The 22001-nt window shown below is 40.0% G+C and overlaps 1 protein-coding gene across 1 annotated transcript; it reads left to right on the top strand.

Annotated features, from left to right (window-relative positions):
• The first annotated feature begins 21016 nt into the window (after positions 1-21016).
• LOC131051567 (uncharacterized) lies at positions 21017-21526 on the top strand. Its single transcript, XM_057986137.2, has one exon. The coding sequence runs from the start codon at positions 21017-21019 to the stop codon at positions 21524-21526; it is 510 nt and encodes a 169-aa protein (XP_057842120.2).
• Positions 21527-22001: the final 475 nt, after the last annotated feature.

The following is a 22001-nucleotide window of genomic DNA, read 5'->3' as shown; positions in this document are numbered from 1 at the left end:
ATGAAGCCTCACCACATCTTCCATGAAAACTCGTGTCACCACTATTGTTGTATAAGAAGATCGAATAGGAACAAAATGAGAAACTTTGGTCAATCTGTCAATAATGACCATGATGGCATCATGACGACGCGAAGAAATGGGCAACCCAACTATGAAATCCATGGAAATGGTGTCCCATTTCCAATCCGGTACCAAATTAGGTTGTAAAATCCCTGTAGGTTGTTGATGCTTCACCTTTACCTGCTGACATTCTAAACACTTTGACACAAAATCAACAATGTCACATTTCATTCCAGCCCAATGATATATTTGTCTAAGATTTGTGTGCATCTTCTTGACACCAAGATGTGTCGAATAAGGTGCACGATGGGCCTCAGTCATGATCAAAGTACGAAGTCCATCCAATGGAGGTACATAGATCTGCCCAAGATGTCGAAGAAGACCATCTACCTCAAGGTTATATCCAGAATATCTGCCCTCTAATGGCCTTCCAGTCTTAGTCATGGCTCTAACCTCCTAATACTAGGTGTCCTAAGGAAGGATCCCAAGGATTCTCTCTCTCAAATCCACCACAAGGGACAATGTTGCAACCTCATGTTGTCTATGACTCAAAGCATCTGCCACTACATTCTCTTTCCCCTGAATATATTAAACCTCAAAATCATACTCGCAAAGGAATTCCATTCATCTTCGTTGTCGAGCATTCAAGTTTGGCTGCATGAAAATCTACTGCAAACTACGGTGATCATTGTGAAGCTAAAACTGATGCCCTAACAAAAAATGTTGCCACCTGACTAAAGCATGAACTATAGCTGTCAGCTCTAAATCATGACCTGGATAGTTCAGCTCGTGGTCCTTGAGTTTGTGAGACTCATAGGCTACCACACGACCATCCTGCATAAGCACTGCTCCTATACCTTCTAAAGAGGCATCTGTACAAACCATAAAATCTTTGGATGGATCAAGAATTGCCAAAATCAGTGCACTAAGAAGGAGTTCCTTCAAAGTACGAAAAGTTGCCTCACACTATTCAGACCAAACAAACTTCTTCCCTTTTCTCTGAAGAGAAGTGATCGGGTGACCTATCCGAGAAAAACTTTGAACAAAGTGACGGTAATACCCGGCCAAATCCATAAAACTCTGAACCTTAGAAATATTATTTGGCATTGGCCAATCTACAATGGCTTGGATCTTAGAAAGATCCACGGATACACCTTCTCTTGAAACCACATGACCAAGATAGTTCACCTCATATTGGAAGAAATCACACTTCGCCAAGTTGGCATAAAGATGATTCTCCCTCAAGCACCGCAATACATGTCGCAAGTGGCCCTCATGCTCTTCCATAGTTCTAGAATAAATTAAAATATCATCCAAGAACACAAGGATGAAACAATCAAGGTAGGTGTAGAAAACCCCATTCATGAGGCTCATGAAAACTGAAGGTGCATTCATCAACCCAAATGGCACCACTGTGAACTCATAGTGACCATAATGGGTATGAAAAGTTGTCCTATGAATGTTTGCATCATGAATACGTAGCTGATGATACACCTTGGCTCCCTTTACCTGATCAAAAAGATCATCAATACGAGGCAATTGATATTGATTCCTGATGGTTACCTTATTCAACTGTCGGTAGGCAATGCATAACCGAAGAGAACCATCCTTCTTCTTCATGGAGATAATAGGTGCACCCTAAGGAGCAACACTTGGATGAATGAACCCCTTGGCCAATAATTCCTCAGTCTGCAACTTCAACTCACTCAACTCCTAAGTGGTCATCCGATATGGTGCTCTCGAAATAGATTCTGCTCTAGGAACTAAATTAATGTGAAAGTCTATATCTCGCTTTGGAGACATACCAGGAATGTCAATAGGGAACACATCAGCATACTCCTGAAGAATAGGGTGACTATTAAGAGAAACTTCCCTACTCTCCTCATCCATGTCCTCAAGAGAAGCTGCAAAAAGCTAGCACCCTTGACGCATACACCACTTAAGCTGCATAGCGGAGATCATACGAAGTGATATAGGTCTAGGAATACCATCTCAACTATCCTGCCATGGTCGTCTAAACACTCCACTGTCTTCTAACAACAATCTACACTATCATTGTGTGATGCTAACCAATCCATCCCAAACACAACTCCATAAGACCCTGATGCAGGAGCATCCTTGGTTCATAGCAATCTTGCATCAACCAAAAACATTTTCTTTATATTTTTCTTTATGTTTGCAGTTTCAGTTTTTCTTTATGTGCGTTCCTGTTTTGGCTCACTGGATCTTGTGGAGTTGGATTCTACTTGAAGACTTGACCATATTTCTTAGTTCCAGACCGCATCACATTTGGATCAATTTCTGGCAAGTTATTGCTATCAGTTTCCTTGACAGTTTCTTGTTGTCGATTGACAGTTCTTGTTACCGGTTGCCTGGACCTATTTTGGTGATCTATCGAAACCCCTTCTGAAGCTTGCAGAGCCTTGGGCATTTGGTTCTAATGTTCCTTGGCATGTGGCCAACCTTTTCCTACGATCTACACTTCATCCTTTGGATTTTTCGAAGGAATCTCTTGGCGAAGGCCGACCTTGTTAATTTTACATGTTAGGTCTTGTTCTTCGGGTTTTGATCCCTTTTTGGGCCGACTGGATCCTTTGGATCATATATATAATTGTAATTGCGTATTATAATGTAATTGATCAAAGAATCAAGTAATGAGACTGTGCATAGAAGATAGATCTTAAGATTCAAGGTCACGATTGTGACCTATTGTGTATGTTCTATCAAGCTTGTGAGTCGGTTATGTTGTAACATGGTTGTTACCAGTTGGTTGTAATCAATTTTCATGAAATAAAACAATATGTTCTACATTGCCTCCATCATATCTTTGTGTTTTTGTTGTGTTTACTCTTGCTGACCGGTCCGGATTGATCTCTTTGAGGTCCCTCCTCACCGGTGACTGCTTCAGACCCCAAAGGAATGACTCAAAGATCAACTATGGTAGCAAAGGGTCCTAGGTCCAACTCACATCTGGGAATGAAGGAATTTACGGCCACACGAAAACCAATAGCCAACTCTACTTGCCACCTATCCGCTTGTCTAGTAGACACGAGCCCACACCGCTCCACAATGGATGAAGATATAAAGGAATCAGAAGCACCCAAATCAAATAATATTGAGATAGATATACCACCCAACACACCTGTAGTCTCGATCACAGTGCTCTGTCTAGCAGTTATCAACTACCACGAAATCTCTATGGGATCGACCTGCATCCCCAACTGTAGGCTCTAACGTTGTTGGCCTCTGACTACCAATCTGTTGTGAACATTGTGGACAATGTGCAACCTTATGGCCATACTGACCACAAGAGAAACAAGCTCCCCTATCGGGTCCTCTACCTCCAGTCATCCCACTAGATTGCTAGAAACTTCCCCTACTATGAGCCTAATAAAAACTCTGTGAGGATTGTCCCAAGAAACTCTGTATAGCCCTCTACCAGTTCATGTCCTTTCTAAACTGAGGGTTGCCCCCACGCTGCCCTGAAACTGTTTCATCCTAGACTGAAATTTTTGTTACTAATACTGTTGATCACCCTTAGCGAGTGTCTGAAAACTCCTATATGGTGCAACAGCCTGAGACTGATTACCCCTAGTCCCAGATCCATTGAAAGGTGTGAAGATGGTGAAAAGGAGAGTGAGGTGGATTAGTTAGCAAATCATGCAAGTCAAACATAAAAACATATGGAATCAAAAGACATAACTTCAATCACATGAAAACATGAATGACATGCATATACCTCACAAAACATTTTACCTTCTCCTTCGGATGGAGCTTAGATGGAGTTGAAGTGTGCCCAATGTGCCTCCAACTTGATGTTGATTTGCTCCTTGCGTGTTTGATGTGGATGGCTCTCCAATGTTGTGCACAAATGAGATGGATCTTGAGGGATGATATGGATGAGATGATTAAGTGTGGATGAGAGATGATTTTGGCATGGTAAGGATGCTATGATGATTTTTTTTACTAAACTTGGAGATGATGAATGAAGAGATGGAGTCCTTAATTTATAGGAAAAGGAGAGGAAGAATGGATGGCTAGGATGGATCCAAGATGAAGGGCTAGGATTTCTTGTGAGCTCGCACAAGGCCCAAGAGAGGGTGTGGAGACCAAAAGATATGTCTTAAAGGCATTTCTTGTCTCCACAGTCCTCAAGGTGCATTGGGAAGACTTCCCAATGTGCCTTGAGGAAAAGAGCATTTAAGGATAGTGGTTGGATGGAAGGGACAAGGAGTTGACTTTGTGGCTAATCATGATGATTAGCCACTAGCAACTCATTAGGAGGGGGATTAGAGGAAAGGTTAGGTGGGATAAGATTTGTAGGAGGATTTGACTAGGAAAGAGAATGAGTGGAGGGAATTAAAAATTAGAAGAATAAGGTTAAGTAAGTTTAGGGAGTTTCTAGAAGAATTTATTAGGTTAATGATGGATTAGGAAGATGATTCATAGGAATCATGTAGGTTAACTAATTAATTGAAATTAATTAGCTAAGGGGAGGATTTGAGAAGATTTAATTTTTAGAAGAATAAAAAAAGAGGTTGATTTATTAAATAAATCAATCACATACTATAGTGACAATATTAATTATAATTAATTAATATTGAGGAGAATTAGAATTTGCATAATTAATTAATAAATTAATTATGTGAGAAATTAAAAATAATTAAAATAATTATTTTTAAGTGTCTACAAGGTGCACTGCTAATCTATACACCTGGTTGACTACCATGTGCACGTGTAAGATTCTTCTCTACTAGCCTGGCTTTCACCACGGCTAACTCAACTAATGAAGGCTCAAACACTCGCACTTCCCCACTAATGCGGTCATTAAGACCTCTCATGAAATGTTGTACCAACATCACCTCATCATTACCAATCTCGGCATATTGTTTGAGCTCATAGAATCTATGCTCATACTGATCAACAATCATGCCTAACTGACATAGCTCGTGAAACTCATCCACACGTCGTTGTCTCCACTGTACTAAGAGAAATCGAGCTATGAAACTCTCTAGGAACATCTCCCAAGACACTATACTAATGTCCACACTGATCCTCTACTCCTCCAACCTCCGCCAATTAAAAGCAAAATCCATAAGATGCATAATAGCGCACCTCGCCTTGGTGTTACTACCATACGGATGCATGGAAAAACACCTATCCAAGTCAATGAGCCAAGTCTGAGCCTTGAGTCTAGTACCCGAACCATCAAAAGTGGGAGGACGGGATCTCGGCAAATCCCTCATATGACCAATGATGACTACCTCCTGGTCCATTGGAACTTGTCTCCTCCTAGGAGACCTCTCTCTCTCTCTCCACATGATCTTGAAGGTGAGACTCTCCAAACTGAACATTACCCTACTGCTCGACCTCAGGTCTAGGACCAAGTCGAGCTAATACCTCCTGAAACATCTGTCGCAGCCTCCCTTTTGAGAACCTGTTGTACAGTATGTTGCTCACTATGTTGGCTAACCACCCTGTGCTCACTCTGGTGAACAGACTGAACTTGCTCAACACTCTCATGAGTAGGCTGCAGTGAAAGACTCTGACAACCTGCCCTATGGCCATGACCATGGCCTTTACCTTTCCAAGCCATAATCTTTACAACAACACAAGAGCAATAGTTTAGATCTACAACAAGGATATTAACAAGGGAAACTGGTGCATGAGCACCTAGGACTTAGGCTCATAGTCCTTCTACAATTTTGGCTTGTACTGCCCTTAGCCAAGTCAAGATTCTAATAAGGACTCCAGGAGGGTCCAAAGTGTGTGTGTAATATTTGGTTTGAGTCAAGTGTAGGCCTAGCTAAGTTAGTTTTCTTTCTAGGTTTGCACTTGTGAGTAGGTGTTAGTTTTAGTTAAATTGCCTTCTTGATGGTCAAAAGAGGCATAACTTGGTGAGAGCATTAGAGAGGTTTAAAGTAGTCTTAGGAATGTTGAAAAAGACATGAATGATGATATGTGATAGGTTGCTTAAGTTGGAAAGGCAAGATTTGAACAATTGTAAAAGATGTCATGACAACTTTTCAAGTTGTCATGATAAAATTTGTCCTAAACTAGCTAGTGGTGAAGTTAGGGTTGGATCATTGCCCTAAGAATGCCTCCACAAGTGGAGATGCCTATATAAACCCTCTTTTGTACTGAGACAAGGGTTAGAGCATGGTTTTTTGAGTTTGACAATCTGAAACTACTCATTTTCAGACTATTAACACTGTTATCTTTTGTTTTTGCTTTGGACAATCACTAGAAATGGACTAAAACCATTGTTCCAAGATTGGTTTTGTGTTCCTTGTTGTATCTTGGTACTGTTCTATCAATTTCATGCTTTGTTGTTAATTTTTGTTAGTGTATTTACTGTTTTGTTCCTAGCTGGCCAGTTTTGGCTTGTACATAGCAAACTATGTAAAAATGGTTGCCCCATAAAATCCCACTGGGGAAATTTCATAGCCTGTTGGGACATGATTGGCAACCCAATGTATATTGTATATATACAGGGAGGAGCACTGGAAATGAAGGCAACTATTGTTACCACCTTACCCTAGGCAAGTCCAAGAGCAACCCGGCTAGAGAAAACAAGGTGTAAATTGGATGTATATTGCAGGGGTGACTTCAAAACCTAAACTATAGCATTTGGCATTGAAGGATAGGTCCATTTACAGTTCCAGTTGAGACGAGAAGCTTTCACAACCTTATTCCATAGCCTTACCCCTTTGTTGAACAGTCACAGCCAGTTGAAGCCTAGAAACCCTAACAAAACCCCATTTTTGGGTTCGGGCACTGTACGGCAAGTTGGGGGACTAAACCCTAAAAACTCTTTTGAGGATTGATTAGTGATTGAAGAATCATATAACTTATTGCAAGGTCTTTTGGACTGATTCACTCAAAACCCTTAAAAATCGGACTTAGGAGGCCTGATTGGGGCTCATCCTTGTAGCCCTATTTCTAAGCAATTTTATGAAATCGGTAAGGGAATTGAAGATTGCAAAACCTCAAATGGACCTAGTTGATCTCATTTCATGGTAAATACCAACTCCACACCTCTGCAATGTCTCATAACAGTATGGGGGTGAAAAGTGAGAAGTTGACAAGTTGTTGTCAAGGTTGCAAGATTGAGCATATGAGAAGCATATTGAATTGGTAGAGTTCTTAGTCAAAACACTTGTGGCAAACACCTTAAGATTGGCAAAGAGAGAGTCCTAGCAAAGTTTGAGGAGGACTTGGAGGTCTTGAAGCATAGCTAGACCTGGTGAGGTTGGTGGAATTGAGCAACACCAACTAGGTGAAGTGTGAGCGAACTAGTAGAACCCTATCAGAAACACAAACACTAAGACTTAGCAATAGGTCTGAATGGGCTCAATTTAAAACCAGAGTACCCAGTGTTGAAACTTGGGCTCTGATACCAATTGTAACGCCTTGCTAGGAAACCAGAAGGTATTAAACTAAAACACTTGAAAATAGTGTAAATAATTTTTTTTATATACTTTGAGTTAACATTATGTTTAGATTACACAACGGAAGACTTAACTTAACACCTAAAGGGTTTCCCAACTTGGTTAACATGGTTAAAACTAACATTACTTAGCATTAATTAATCCAATTAAGTTGATTAAACATAAAAACATAATTGCATTTAACCAATAGTTAATTCATCCAATAGTATTAAATATTGATAACATGTCTAAGTTTCATTCGTTAGGATTCTATCCATTACATTACATCTAATATTCAAATAAAACATATGCATTAACATTTAATTTTCATTCATACATTGTTTTGCATCATAAGATAGAAATACATTACATTCCACTAAATCACTAAGTCTCAAAAATCAGATAATGTTTATATTACAATTTACATCTTGTTATAAAGGCATACATATCAGATAATTACAACTAACCATATAAGGTCCATGATATACAAAAAATGATCCAAAGTATCAAATAGGATCCAAATGAATAACAAGACACTCGAATCCAAGTGCAACTGGAACACCTGTGAAGCCAACTCCCATAAGAAGGAATAAACACACCCGATGGAAAGTGGCACTAGCACCCGACCATGTGGCTCAAAAAGAACCACCCCACCATGCTAGGAAATAGAAATAAGACCCACTAGCAACCTACAAGGTACGCACACACAAAGTCGAAACTCAACATCAGAAAGACTCACAAGAGGCATAAACTCGCAGAACATGAATCCACAACAAAACTCATGTGATACCAACAAAGATAGACACTAGGGACCACAAGGGAAGAGTGGCATCACATAGCATGGTATGGTTATCCTGGCAAGCCTCCATAGGTCCCAACCCTCATCCTGGGTTATCTTGGTAAACTCTCCCGAACCCCCGGCCCCATCCAAGTCTGATGTGGACCCAAACAATCTTTTCGTGGGGACAAGGTTGTTGGTTTGCCATTCCAGGCATTCTCACTGCATCCTGAGTCTGTACTAGTACTCAACCATGAGCAACGTATAATTATCTTACTTAATATTTCGTCTACCCAACCCCCTAATGTATTATTAGGTTATCACTTACTTATACAACTTTCAAGGGGCTATCCTGCTAACCTCTTTGGGTGTGGCCCCCACTCAAAAGCCACTCTCCCTTATGACACTAAACAAAAAATGTCCCAACGAACTCCAAAACCAAAGTACTAAAACGAAGTCACACAATGGAATTCAAGACAATAGAAAACACTTGGCCATACAAGCCCTTGCACGTAGGTTAAACCAACTAACAAAACTCAGTCAAAACCCAACAGAGAGTTGATTTAAGACCAAAATTAGAACCCAACCAAAACAAATCAATGCACCAACCTATTAAGCTATCCAGACAGACAAGGTTGAAGGACAGCAAGCCACAAAACATCAGTCAAATTCTTCCACCAACAATCTCCAGCTCAAAACATGCACAAAGGTTTTTTCCCTAAAATATTTTTCTCTAGAATGCATAATGAATGTTTTTGGTAAATATTTCATATATAGAATTTTCTTTTCAAAGTATTTTTAGGTCAATCTTAAAACTTTTTTTTAAATAAAATTAAAAATTTCAATTTCTTTTTCAAGGGAATGCATTTTTATTTAAACTTTCAAATTAAATTCATTTTCCATTTTTTTTTCCTCAAATGTGAAAAACAATTAATGTCAGGTGTTGCAATGAAAATCATAACATGGAATTGCAGGGGTTGCAATGCCCCTGATAAACGTCGATTGATCAAAAGAGGATTGGATCAATTAAGGTCGGATGTAGTTTTTTTGCAAGAAATTAAGCTTAATAAAGAAGATGCAGGTGTGCTCATTGGATCTTGGAAGTAGTGGAAGGGAGTCTTTGTAGATTCAGAGGGTGCGTCGGGAGGTTTGGGTATACTCTAGAACCCATCCAATCATAGGGTGGAGGTAATTGGTGACTCTCGTATGTGGCAGGTGTGTAAGATCCATTCCTTCCCTTTGAATGTTGATTTCGTCTTGGTTAATGTTTATGGGCCGACTAAACCAAACCAACAAGGAAATTTCTGGCAATCCCTCTCCTCTCTCATCCAAAAACTGGAAGAGGAATTATCATTATTGGGGGAGATTTTACTGCCATTCTAGAAACAAGTGATAAAGTGGGGGGCAAGAAAGGTCCTACTTCATCCCAAGCAAATTTTCAAAATTTTGTGATTAGCAATGGTCTCAAAGAAATCAAATCCAAGGAAGGACAATTACATGGTCTAACAGAAGGATTTTGGGGAATCACGTAGCGGAAAAATTGGATCGTTTGTTCTTGGGAGGAGCTTGGGCAGAATCCCCCCTCCTTTTGGTTTCAAATATCCAACCAATGGTTGCTTTTGATCATCTACTGGTAGAACTCATTATTGCATTTGATGGCCCACCCATTAGGTGTCCCTTTAAATTTGAAAAGATGTGGCTGAGGGATGGGAGCCTGCGAGACCTAATTGACGAATGGTGGTCTAGGACTCCTGAGGTGCTAGGTACAATGGCCTTTAGGTTTGTTAAGAAATTACAATTTGTTAAGTCAAAAGTTAAAGAGTGGAACCGGACTAAATTTGGGAATATTTTTGCTAATAAGAAAGACTTGGAGAAGAAGCTCGCCGCATTACAAGAAAGAATAATTCAAAATGGAATGTCCTCAGAGTCTTTTTTGCAGAAACATGATCTTAAAAATCAGTACAATGAGATTCTGGCACGGGAACAAATCTATTGGCGGCAGAAATCGAGGGAGTACAGGCTTAAGGAAGAGGACAGAAATACAAAATTCTTCCATAATTCGGTCAAGGCTAGAAGATCTAGAACAAAATCACTTCCATCCATAACAAGGATAATATCCTACTGGAAAACCCGGAGGATATCAACAGAGAGGCAGTCTAGTTCTTCTTGACTTTATTGGCTAAGGAGGGTAATATAAGTGCAGAGGATCAACAAAATGGTCTCAATGCTATTTCGGAGCTTATCACAGAAGCACAAAATCAGGGGCTCATGAAACCTATCCAATTCGAAGAGGTTCGAAAGGGGTTTTCAGCATGACGGGGGACAAAGCCTCGGGTCTGGATGGCTTCCCGTCCTTCTATCAAACCTTTTGGGATATAGTTGGGAAATATGTTTGGGCTGTGGTGGAGGAATCACAGAGAAAGGCGTATATTACAAAGGAGTTGAATTGTACACTTATAGCCCTTATCCCCAAAGTGGAGCACCCCACTTCTTTTAATGAATTCAGGCCAATCTCTTTATGTAATACCATTTTTAAAATAGTAACGAAAGTTATATCGAATCGATTGAAACCAATTTTAAGTCACATCATTTCAGAAGAGCAGAGCGGATTTGTTCCAGGAAGATCGATTGTTGAAGGAATAATAATTGCACATGAAGCGATTCATACTGTAAGACAAGCAAAGGTGGAACGAATGTTGATTAAATCGGATATCAGGAAAGCATAACATGGTGGACCGATAATTCCTTTTCCAAGTCCTTAACAGGTTTGGGTTCTCAGAAGGATGGATTAATTGGGTTTGTGCATGTTTAGGTGGAGTATGGACCTCAGTGCTGGTAAATGGCAGCCCACAAGGATTTTTTCAGACCTCTCGTGGAATTAGACAAGGGGATCCACTATCGCCCTTCTTATTCATTATCTTGGCTGAAGTATTGGGAAGATTAATTCTCTCTCAGAGGAATCAAGGTAATTGGAAAGGAATTCAAATCGCGGAAGTAATGGATCTTATCACCCATCAGCAATTTGTGGATGATACCTTGTTATGCGGACATTCTTCATTGCAAGAGGCTAGAGTAATTAGAAGGACAATAGATACTTTTTGTAGGGCATCTGGTCAATAGATCAACTGGACAAAATCAAAAGTTCTATTTTTCAACACAGGGGGTGATAACTCAATGATGAACAGTGAGTACCAAACCAGTACTGAGAGGGGGGGGTGAATCAGTACAGGCACAAAAACTTTTCCTGAACCGGTTTGACTGCAAACAGTGAACTTGACTGGCAATCACTAACACCGATCTGTACCAGATTACTATTGGTTAAACACAATGTGACTGTGAAAGACATAAACAGGAAACACTTATCTTTCCACACAACCTATTCCCTCATTTCCACATTATCCTTGTGCATAAACAGGTAATCTATCATCAAAAATATAATAACTTGTTAAATCAACATGATTCACCGCTTAAATAAGAAATAACAAAACATCATAGGAAAGAGGCATCACACATGCCACGCATATTTTTCACGTGGAAACCCAACTGGGAAAAACCATGGTGGAGATGAATACCCACAAGTTGTTTTTGAACTCTTTAGAAGTCCGCTCTGTTAGGAGCCTAGTCCAGTTAAAGACTGTTACAACAGGTTCTGTTAGGAACCGATCCTGTTAGGGATCACCACGTTAAGGGATGGCTAGAATACCCGGTTAAGGGTTAAAGGATTTATAGCAAGCTAGTTAAAGCTACCTTGTTAAGGGATTTTCCAATTGTTGAAGTGGTTAGAGATCAACAGGTATTACAATGATCTGGTAACAGCACACAATGCCAATGCAGATCCACTTTAGTTCCTTCCTTCTGCATACACACTTTGTAGGTATAACTCCTCTTATTTGGTCTGGCAAGAATCACGTATCTTTGCACTTAGATACACACACAACATTTGCCAACAACTTCAACATGAAACACAACATCGACCTTATAGAAAACAGATAGGTCGATAACATAAACCCTAAACCCTAAACCCTAAACATTTGGGTTGAGCAATTCAATCGGTTCAATCCTGACCATTGAACACTTTGCATTTGAATACAATGGTCTTGAACAGATCTCAAGGCATTCTCCATCCTTCATTCTTCACCGCTTCATGGAGGCGATAACCCATCACGCGTTCTCCACCGTTTGCAAAGACTTCACACATTCCCGAGGTAGATAGGATCAATCTCTTTCATGCAAGATCCTTCACGCGCACGAGGCTGACGTGGAAACACGATCTGATCTCCATTAGATTGCTAACTCATCACACAATGCCATTGGTTGAATAACATAGGCTTAAAACACTTCAACTGGAAACCCTGAAGCTGAGACTACCAACTAGTAGTCATACCATATTAAACCTTGATAGAAAACATTCCATATACCGGTTCACCTTTCAATAGACCGGTTCACTTGAACAAATATATCACTTCACTGTTTCACATATACTGGTTCATAACAACATATCGGTTCACTTTGCCAGTTGTTTGGCTTCAATATACCGATTCACTCTTTAGCATATTACCGGTTCACTCTTCAGCATATTGACATCAATGACAACACAATATCATCATGTCAACATACTCTGCACATATGCCAACAATCTCCCCCTTTAGCATTGATGGCAATATACAAAGATATATCTCTTTCTAGATCACATTTTCTCCTTAATACTGCAAATATCTTCTCCGCTTCACATCTTCTCCCCCTTTGACAACAATGCCAAAGTGGAGGCATGAGTTTCCCTGTTCCAGTATGCTGCTCCCCCTGAGGAGTAGCATCCTTCAACGCATCAATCCTGAAAGGATATAGCAAAGTAAGATCTGATTGATGTGGAGCACAAAACTTTAGTTGACCTCTTGAAGGGACAGCACCCCTAATTCACCTCTCAAATAGGTAAATGTAGCCTTCGATAGAGGCTTGGTGAATATGTCTGCTAACTACTCCTTACTATAAACATGTTCCAATACCACCTCTTTGTTCTGAACCTTTTCCCTCAAGAAATGATACTTGAGTTCAAAGTGCTTAGTTCTAGCATGTAAAACCAGATTCTTGGATATGTTAATTGCACTTGTATTGTCACAAAATATGCTTACCGGTTCAGATACAGGAACTTTGAAGCCATTCAACACATGCTTCATCCAAATAGTCTGGGTGCAGTTCATAAAAGCTACAACATACTCTGTTGTTGTTGTAGACTGAGAGATACAACTCTACTTCTTACTCATCCATGAGACCAGTCTACCACCGAGAAAGAATGTACCACCAGTTGTGCTCTTCCGATCATCCACATTACCAGCCCAATCAGCATCTGTGAATAATTTTAGGTTGAAATCATCATTGTATGGATACCATAGTCCATAGTCAATAGTTCCCTTCAAATACCTAAGAATCCGCTTGATTGCTACCAAGTGGGATTCTCTTGGGCTCTTCTAGAACAGAGCGCTAATCCCCACTGCATGTGCAATGTTCGGTCTACTATGCACTACATAATGCAACTTACCAATCATTGGTCAGTAATCTTTCTCATTTACCAATGCTGAGTCATCCTCTATTGATAGTTTACAACCGGTCACCATTGGTGTACCAACCGGTTTGTTGTCTTCCATGCCAAAGGTCTTCAACACCTCTTTGACATACTTGGACTAAGTAATAAAGATTCCATCTTTCATTTGTTGAATCTACAACCCAATGAAGAACTTAATCTCCCCTATGAGTGACATCTCAAACTCCTTTTTCATATCATCTGCAAAGTAATGGCTCATCTTGTCATCACCACCAAAGATTATGTCATCAACAAATACTTCACAAATCAGAATCTGATCTCCTTCTGATTTTAAGTAGATATTGTTATCTTCACTTGTTCTTTCAAATCCAATCTTCACAAGATGGGAGTGCAAGCATTCATACCATACTCTAGGTGTCTACTTCAGTCCATACAAGGATTTATGTGCCTACACACCATGTCATTGTCTTTTGATAGGGCAAACCCATCTGGTTGCTCTATATATACCTCCTCTTCAAGTATTCCATTTAGAAATGCAGATTTTACACCCATTTGGTATACCTTGAAACCTTTAAAAGCTGCATATGCAAGCAGCATACGAACTCCTTCCAATCTTGCTACTGGAGCAAAGGTTTCTCCATAGTCTTGTCCTTCTTCTTGGGCATATCCTTTACACACTAGTTTGGCTTTGTTCCTTACCACTGTGCCATCCTCATCAGCTTATTTCTGAAGACCCATTTGGTTCCATGACATTTTTATGCTCTAGTCTAGGTACCAAAGACCATGTACCATTCTTCTCTATCTGGTCAAGTTCCTCTTACATTGTCTTGTTCCAATCTTCATCTTTATGTGCCTCTTTGAATGATTTAGGCTCAAATTCAGAGATCATACATGAGCTTTCTCTGACCTTTCTTCTTGTAAGAATTCATGCATATTTGTCTCCTATGATCTGCTATGGATCATGATTGAGTTTGACATACCTAGGTATATTCTTAGCAAAATCCTCTTGTTTTTCTTCTTCATCCTCATCTTCATCGGCATCAGCATCTACCGATGTAGGAGCACAGTTACTCGTATTGGGCAAATTTGCAACCGGTTCCCAGAAGGTTACTACCGATTCATCTCCTACATGCTCACTGTCGGTTTCCTCAGTTTTCCCAGAGTTTTCATCAACCCTAACATTGATGCTTTCAATGATTCTTTGAGTCCTATTATTGAAACATTTGGGAGCTTTACTCTTGGTGGAATATCCTAAGAATATTCCTTCATCACATTTTGCATCGAACTTGCTCTGATGTTCACTCCTTTTGATATAACATTTACTACCAAATACTCTGAAGTAGCTTACCACCGGTGTCTTACCGGTCCAGTACTCATAAGGAGTCATATCCTTTCCTTTCTTGATGAGTACCCAGTTCATAGTGTAGACTGTAGTGCTCACCGTTTTTCTCCAAAAGGTGTGAGCAACCTTTCCTTGGATCAACATAGTTCTAGCCGCTTCAACCACTGTCTGGTTGTTTCTTTCTGCTAAGTCATTTTATTGTGGGGTCCGGGGGGCAGACAGTTGCCTCTTGATGCCATTCTCTTCACAATATTTGTTGAATTCACCTGAGGTGAATTCTCTTCCTTGATCAGTTCTAAGGCATTTGATTCTTCTACCGCTTTCCTTTTCTACCAGTGCTCTAAAAGCTTTGAACTTTCCAAAGGCTTCAGACTTGTCTTTCAAGAATGTGACCCACATCATTCTTGAGCAATCATCTATAAGAATCATAAAATACCTATCTCCCTGCACACTCCTAGTTTTCATAGGACCACACAAATCAGTATGCACAAGATCAAGTAAATTGTCTGCAGTGAAAGATTTACCTTTGAAGGTTGAGAAAGACATTTTCCCTAGTTGATACTCTCTACATAGAGGATTTTCCAATTTGCTCAGAATCGGTAGTCTTCTAACTGCCTTAATCTTACTGGCCTTCACAATGTTATCAAAGTTTACATGGCAAAGTCTCCTATGCCATATCCAACTATCATCAAATTTAGCCATAAGACATGTACTTATATTAGCATTCAGCTGAAATAGGTTACCTTTGGTCTGCATACCGGTGGCCATTAGTTCACCATTCTTTCCTTTGATTTTGTATACTCCATTTTTGAATTCCAGAGTGAGTCCACTATCATTCAATTGGGCAACACTCAATAGGTTGTGTCTAAGACCTTCCACCCAATACACATTGTCAGCACTGCTCTTTCCATTCAGAGAAATGGACCCTCTGCCTTTGACCATACATGGTGCATCATTACCAAAAAGAACCACACCACCATCATACTCTTTCAGAGATAGAAGCTTTCTCCGATCACCAGTCATATGGTGAGAACAGCCACTGTCGATAATCCACTCATTGGAATTATCAAAGCAGGAGACAAAAGCCTTCTTGTCTGACACATCTTCCTTGATTGCAACAAACACAATATCTTCATTTTCTTCATCTTCAGATTCCTCATCTGTGACACCTTTATCAACTGCTACAAAACAGTTTCTCCGGTTTCCTCCTTTGAATTTCTTGAACCTTTCCGGTTTGTCCTTGTTATCACCATTAGGACAATTTACAGCAATGTGTCCTATCTGGTTACAAGAAAAGTATTTCAAAGGGAGCTTACCTCTGTATTTATCGGTTCCCTTAGGAAGTCTCTTGGTAAGAAGAGCTTCAAATTCCATCAAGATCTCCTCATCATCCATTTCTCTTCTCTGTCTTGGTTCACCGCTGGTGCTTGCTTCTTTACCTTTTCTGGATGGTGCAGCAGATGCTCTAAAAGCTGATTCAGTCTTCTGAATACTGCCATCAAAACTATTTAGCTCATAGGTTGTCAATTTTGCAATGATGGAGTCTAGGGATACCTTAGTCTTGTCTATTGACCTCAACTCCTAAATAGTAGCAACCCTTATTGCATAGACCACTAATAAGGATCTCAGGACTTTGCTAACAACAATAGAATCATCAATTTTGCCTCTTGCACTCTTGATATCTCCAACAACAGTTTTGATTCTTATTCCATATTGTTGAATGGTCTCTCCTTCAACCATCCGCATGTCTTCAAACTTTCCCCTAAGGCTTTCTTCCTTAGCTTGTTTCACATGCTCATCACCACCATAAATATTCTCAAGAGTATCCCATACTTCTTTGGGATTTTCTTTATCCTGGACATCAATAAACTCAATGTCAGATAAGTTGTTGATAAGGGCTTTCATGACTTGCCCATTCTCCTAGATCTCTCTCTTTTGATCATCAGTGAGAGTACCGATAGGAATAACATAAGCATTCTCAACATAGCTCCAGTGTTGAGCACCCATGCTTCTGATGTATATCTTCATTCTATCCTTCCATATTTTGAAATTATCTCTATTGAACTTTGGACCTTCCCTCTTCATCATTACAATAGGATCTTTCCCTCAAGCGGTTAAGCTTACAACACAGAGGACCTGGAGGACGCTTTGATACCAATTGATAACTCAATGATGAACAGTGAGTACCAAACCGGTACTGAGAGGGGGGGTGAATCAGTACAGGCACAAAAACTTTTCTTGAACCGATTTGACTGCAAACAGTGAACTTGACTGGCAATCACTAACACTAGTCTGTACCAAATTACTACCGGTTAAACACAATGTGACTGTGAAAGACATAAACCAGAAACACTTATCTTTCCACACAACCTATTCCCTCATTTCCACATTATCCTTGTGCATAAATAGGTAATCTATCATCAGAAATATAATAACTTGTTAAATCAACATGATTCACCGCTTAAACAGGAAATAACAAAACATCACAAGAAAGAGGCATCACACATGACACACATATTTTTCACGTGGAAACCCAATTGGGAAAAACCACGGTAGGGATGAATACCCACAAGTTGTTTTTGAACTCTTTAGAAGTTCGCTCTGTTAGGAGCCTAGTCCAGTTAAAGACTATTACAACAGGTTCTGTTATGAACCGATCTTGTTAGGGATCACCCGATTAAGGGATGGCTAGAATACCCGGTTAAGGGTTAAACCCTGTTAGAGGTTACCTTGTTAGAGGATTTTATGAACTCAATGGCTTTGAGTCACCCTATTAACAGCAAGCTGGTTAAAGCTACCCTGTTAAGGGATTTTCCAACTGTTGAAGTGGTTAGAGATCAACATGCATTACAATAATCTGGTAACAGCACACAATGCCAATGTAGATCCACTTTAGTTCCTTCCTTCTACATACACACTCTGCAGGTATCACTCCTCTTATCTGGTCTGGCAAGAATCACATATCTTTGCACTTAGATACACACAACATTTGTCAACAACTTCAACATGAAACACAACATCGACCTTATAGAAAACAGATAGGTCGGCAACATAAACCCTAAACCCTAAACATTTGGGTTGAGCAATTCAGTCGATTCAATCCTAACCATTGAACACATTGCATTTGAATATAACGGTCTTGAATAGATCTCAAGACATTCTCCATCATTCATTCTTCACCGTTTCATGGAGGCGATAACCCATCACGCGTTCTCCACCATTTGCAGAGACTTCGCACATTCTCGAGGTAGATAGGATCAATCTCCTTCATGCAAGATCCTGTTGGTATTTTCGTATGGTTTTGTCATTGATGTCAACACCTGCTAAATACACCTACTTTGGAGATCCAGCAACGTTCACCGGCAATCAATAAACTGTTCAAACAATCACCGGTATATGGTTAACCGGCAGGATATAATGTTAAACCGGCAGGATATAATGTTCACCGGTACCTGCAATGACATGGAAGACACTTGGTAATGTCGAAGGCATCATGTGGACACTTTTCCTTGAAGTAATATCATTGGTATATTGTTATTTGCATATTTGCTTTTACCAACAAATAGGTCCAGGTTATCTAGGGTTACACCGGCAGGTTTATCTTTTCCAGATCAGCATGGCATGCTATGGAGATGATTTATTATTGTTGTAAATGCATTAAGCTGACATGTTCAATCGGTTATTGCATCCGATATTCTATTATTTGTAAAATGTTTTTATTGTAATATCTTGTAGAGCCGACCTACTAAAATTGGTCTTAGGGTATGGTATAAATGTAAGATCTTATTTGTAAGATCATGTGTGGAATGCGAAAAAGGCTTAAGAAAGGGTATATGCGAGATCAAGCAGAGATAAACACGAAGACATCATTTGAAGGTGAAGTTAGGTTTTTGTAGAAGCATATTAGCATTACACCGGTACTGAATCCAGTATATGAAGATGCTATTTTGTGCAGTACATTCTCATTGGATTTAACCATCCAACTGTAGTCAGTGTGACTCCCATTTGTGTTTGAGCAGTGAGCTTTAGGCTGTTGGCCTTTCTGCATGTGCAAACCCCTCTTTTTACACTTACTATCTGCAGTAGTATCATTTGATTGTGGGTAAGGTTTCCCATCGTGGTTTTTCCCCTTACAGGGTTTCCACGTACAAATATTTGTGTCATGTGTTGTGGATGACTTTATGTTTATGTTTCATGCATTAATTCCTACCGGTAAAGCATTTCCTGTTAATACTGTTCACCGGCATAATTAACTGTCTTACCAGTATTAAGCAATAAGTTGGTTACCAAGATTTTGGTTTGAATTTATTAGACAACCGATTCACCCCCCCCCTCTCAGTTGTCCCCGGGACCTACAGATCCTTCATGCAAGATCCTTCATGCACACGAGGCTGACGTAGCAACATGATCTAATCTCCATTAGATTGCTAACTCATCACACAATGTCATCAATTGAATAACACAGGCTTAAAACACTTCAACCGGAAACCCTGAAGCTGAGACTACCAACCGGTAGCCATACCATATTAAACCTTGATAGAAAACATTCCATATATCGGTTCACCTTTCAATATACCGGTTCACTTGAACAAACATATCGCTTCACTGTTTCACATATACCGGTTCATAACAGCATACCGGTTCGCTTTGCCAGTTGCTTAGCTTCAATATACCAATTCACTCTTTAGCATATTACCGGTTCACTCTTCAGCATATTGACATCAATGATAACACAATATCATCATGTCAACATACTCTACACATATGCCAACAGGGGGAGGTAGACAACAAGAAATCATTAATATTCTAGGAGTCGGAATGGGCACCCTACTTGGGAAATTCTTGGGTACCCCTCTATTTGGGGGGGCGAACCGTATGGAACTATTGCATAGCCTTATAGACAGTTGTGTCAATCGGCTTGAAGGATGGAAAAGTAAATGGCTTACCTTGGCTGAAAGAATAATGCTCCTCAAATCAGTCTTGTCTGCCCTTCCTATATATGCCATGACAGCTCTAAAGATCCCAGAGAAAGTGATCAGATGCATTAACAGAGGAATGAGAAAATTCCTTTGGAATGGCAAAGAGGCGAGAGACAAGATTCCTTTGATTGTGTGGGACAAAGTCTGTCAATCAAAGTTGACTGGGGGGGTAGGTTTGCGGAAATGGACTTTGCTTAATGAGGCAATGGGAGCAAAGCTGCTATGGAAAATGTACTCTCACCCAAACCAAAAGTGGGTACAAATTTTAAAACATAAATATATAGATCAAATGAGCAAGGAACGAATTTTCACCATCAGGGTCCTTCCCAAAGGATCGACTATCTGGAACTTCATTTGCTCTTGTAGACATGTGATCACTGAGCACATCACATGGGAATTAGGTAAAGGGACAATGGCCGAATTCTAGACGAACTCATGGGAGGGATGGCCAACACTCAACCAAAGGCAAGGTTGTGAGGAAATTAAATGGGTCACGAAATCACAATGGGTGTGAAGGTAGTAGATTTCATCACTAAGTGCAGGATAAATGGAGTAGACCACTGGGAATGGAAGAAGCCGGACAATCTTCCAATGACTCCAAACCAGAAGGCTTTGTTGAAGTCCATCCTAGAAGAGTATACGCCACCCTTGTCGAATAAGGAAGATACACTTAGATGGTGTGGATCAAAATCTGGGCAGTATTAGGTCAAGATTGGCTATGGTATTTTAGAAAATTTGGAAGCGAGAATGGACTTACCCACTAAACTATTATGGAGCTCTCCTATCCTCCCGAAAGCAGGAGCATTCTCATGGTTGGTTCTAAGAAAGAGAATCCTGACAGGAGAAAAGTTGTGCAAGTTAGGCTTCCTGGGTCCATTTAGGTGCACAATGTGTAATAAAGCAGAAGAAACTTTGGATCACCTGCTACTTCAATGCAAGGAGGCACAGAAGGTATGGAAATTCCTTCTTGGTAAGCTGAATTGGGCCATCCTACTTCCTAATTCGATTTCTGATATTTTTACAAGCTGGAAAATACCTTGTCGAAAATCAATCCTTTCTAGTCTATGGCTAGTGGCCTCATTTCTAGTAGTTTGGGAAATTTGGAAGGAGAGAAACAGGAGAATTTTCCAAGAAAAAGCAGAATCTGAGGAGAGTTTGTGTGCAAGAGTGGAAAGAGCAATAGCTGAAGCGGTTTCTGCAACAGCTAGGAATCATAATTTAGCAAAACATCCTTTCACAAATGAAGATAGAGATATCCAGGCAAAATGGCCTCTGATACACTGTCAGCCTATTAATGGGTCTTTGGGGGTTGATCCTTCTCCTCCTACAGAGAAGGTTAAATGGGAACCACCAAGCAAACAGTGGATAAAGATTAATTTCGATGGTGCATCAAAATGAAATCTGGGAATCTCAAGTGTTGGGGTGGTGGCGAAGGATGATAATGGATTTATCATTTTCGAAGGAGCTCAGCGATTGCCGGATGGCACTAATAATGAAGCAGAGGTCCAAGCGGCCTTTCTAGCAATAGAACTAGCCTTAAATATGAAAGTCCAACGGTTGCACCTAGAAGGGGATTCTCAAATAGTTATTAATGCAATAGCTAAAGGCAACACGCCATGCTGTTAGATAAATCGTTGGGTGGCTATGATCCGAGAGAAGCTCAACACATTTGTGGAGTTTCGTGTCTCGCACATAAGGAGGGGAGCAAATGCAGTGGCAAACTTGTTATCTAACATTGGAAGTGAATTGGATAGTCGTGCGGCCAAATGGTGGAAAGGTGATGGTCGCGTGTGGAAATGGAATTAATTGCAGCTTTTTAGAAATTTGCAGCCTTCAACATGAAAACGAGAGCAAAATATGGCAAGTACATATA

This window comes from Cryptomeria japonica, chromosome 7 (genome assembly GCF_030272615.1).
Source record: "Cryptomeria japonica chromosome 7, Sugi_1.0, whole genome shotgun sequence".
Taxonomy (NCBI): domain Eukaryota; kingdom Viridiplantae; phylum Streptophyta; class Pinopsida; order Cupressales; family Cupressaceae; genus Cryptomeria; species Cryptomeria japonica.
Note: the sequence above shows the minus strand (reverse complement) of the source record. Positions and strands in the feature narration are given on the sequence as shown.

Coding starts and splice junctions, on each gene's coding strand:
- LOC131051567 (XM_057986137.2), top strand. CDS start 21,017: ATGTGTAATAAAGCAGAAGAAACTTTGGATCACCTGCTACTTCAATGC.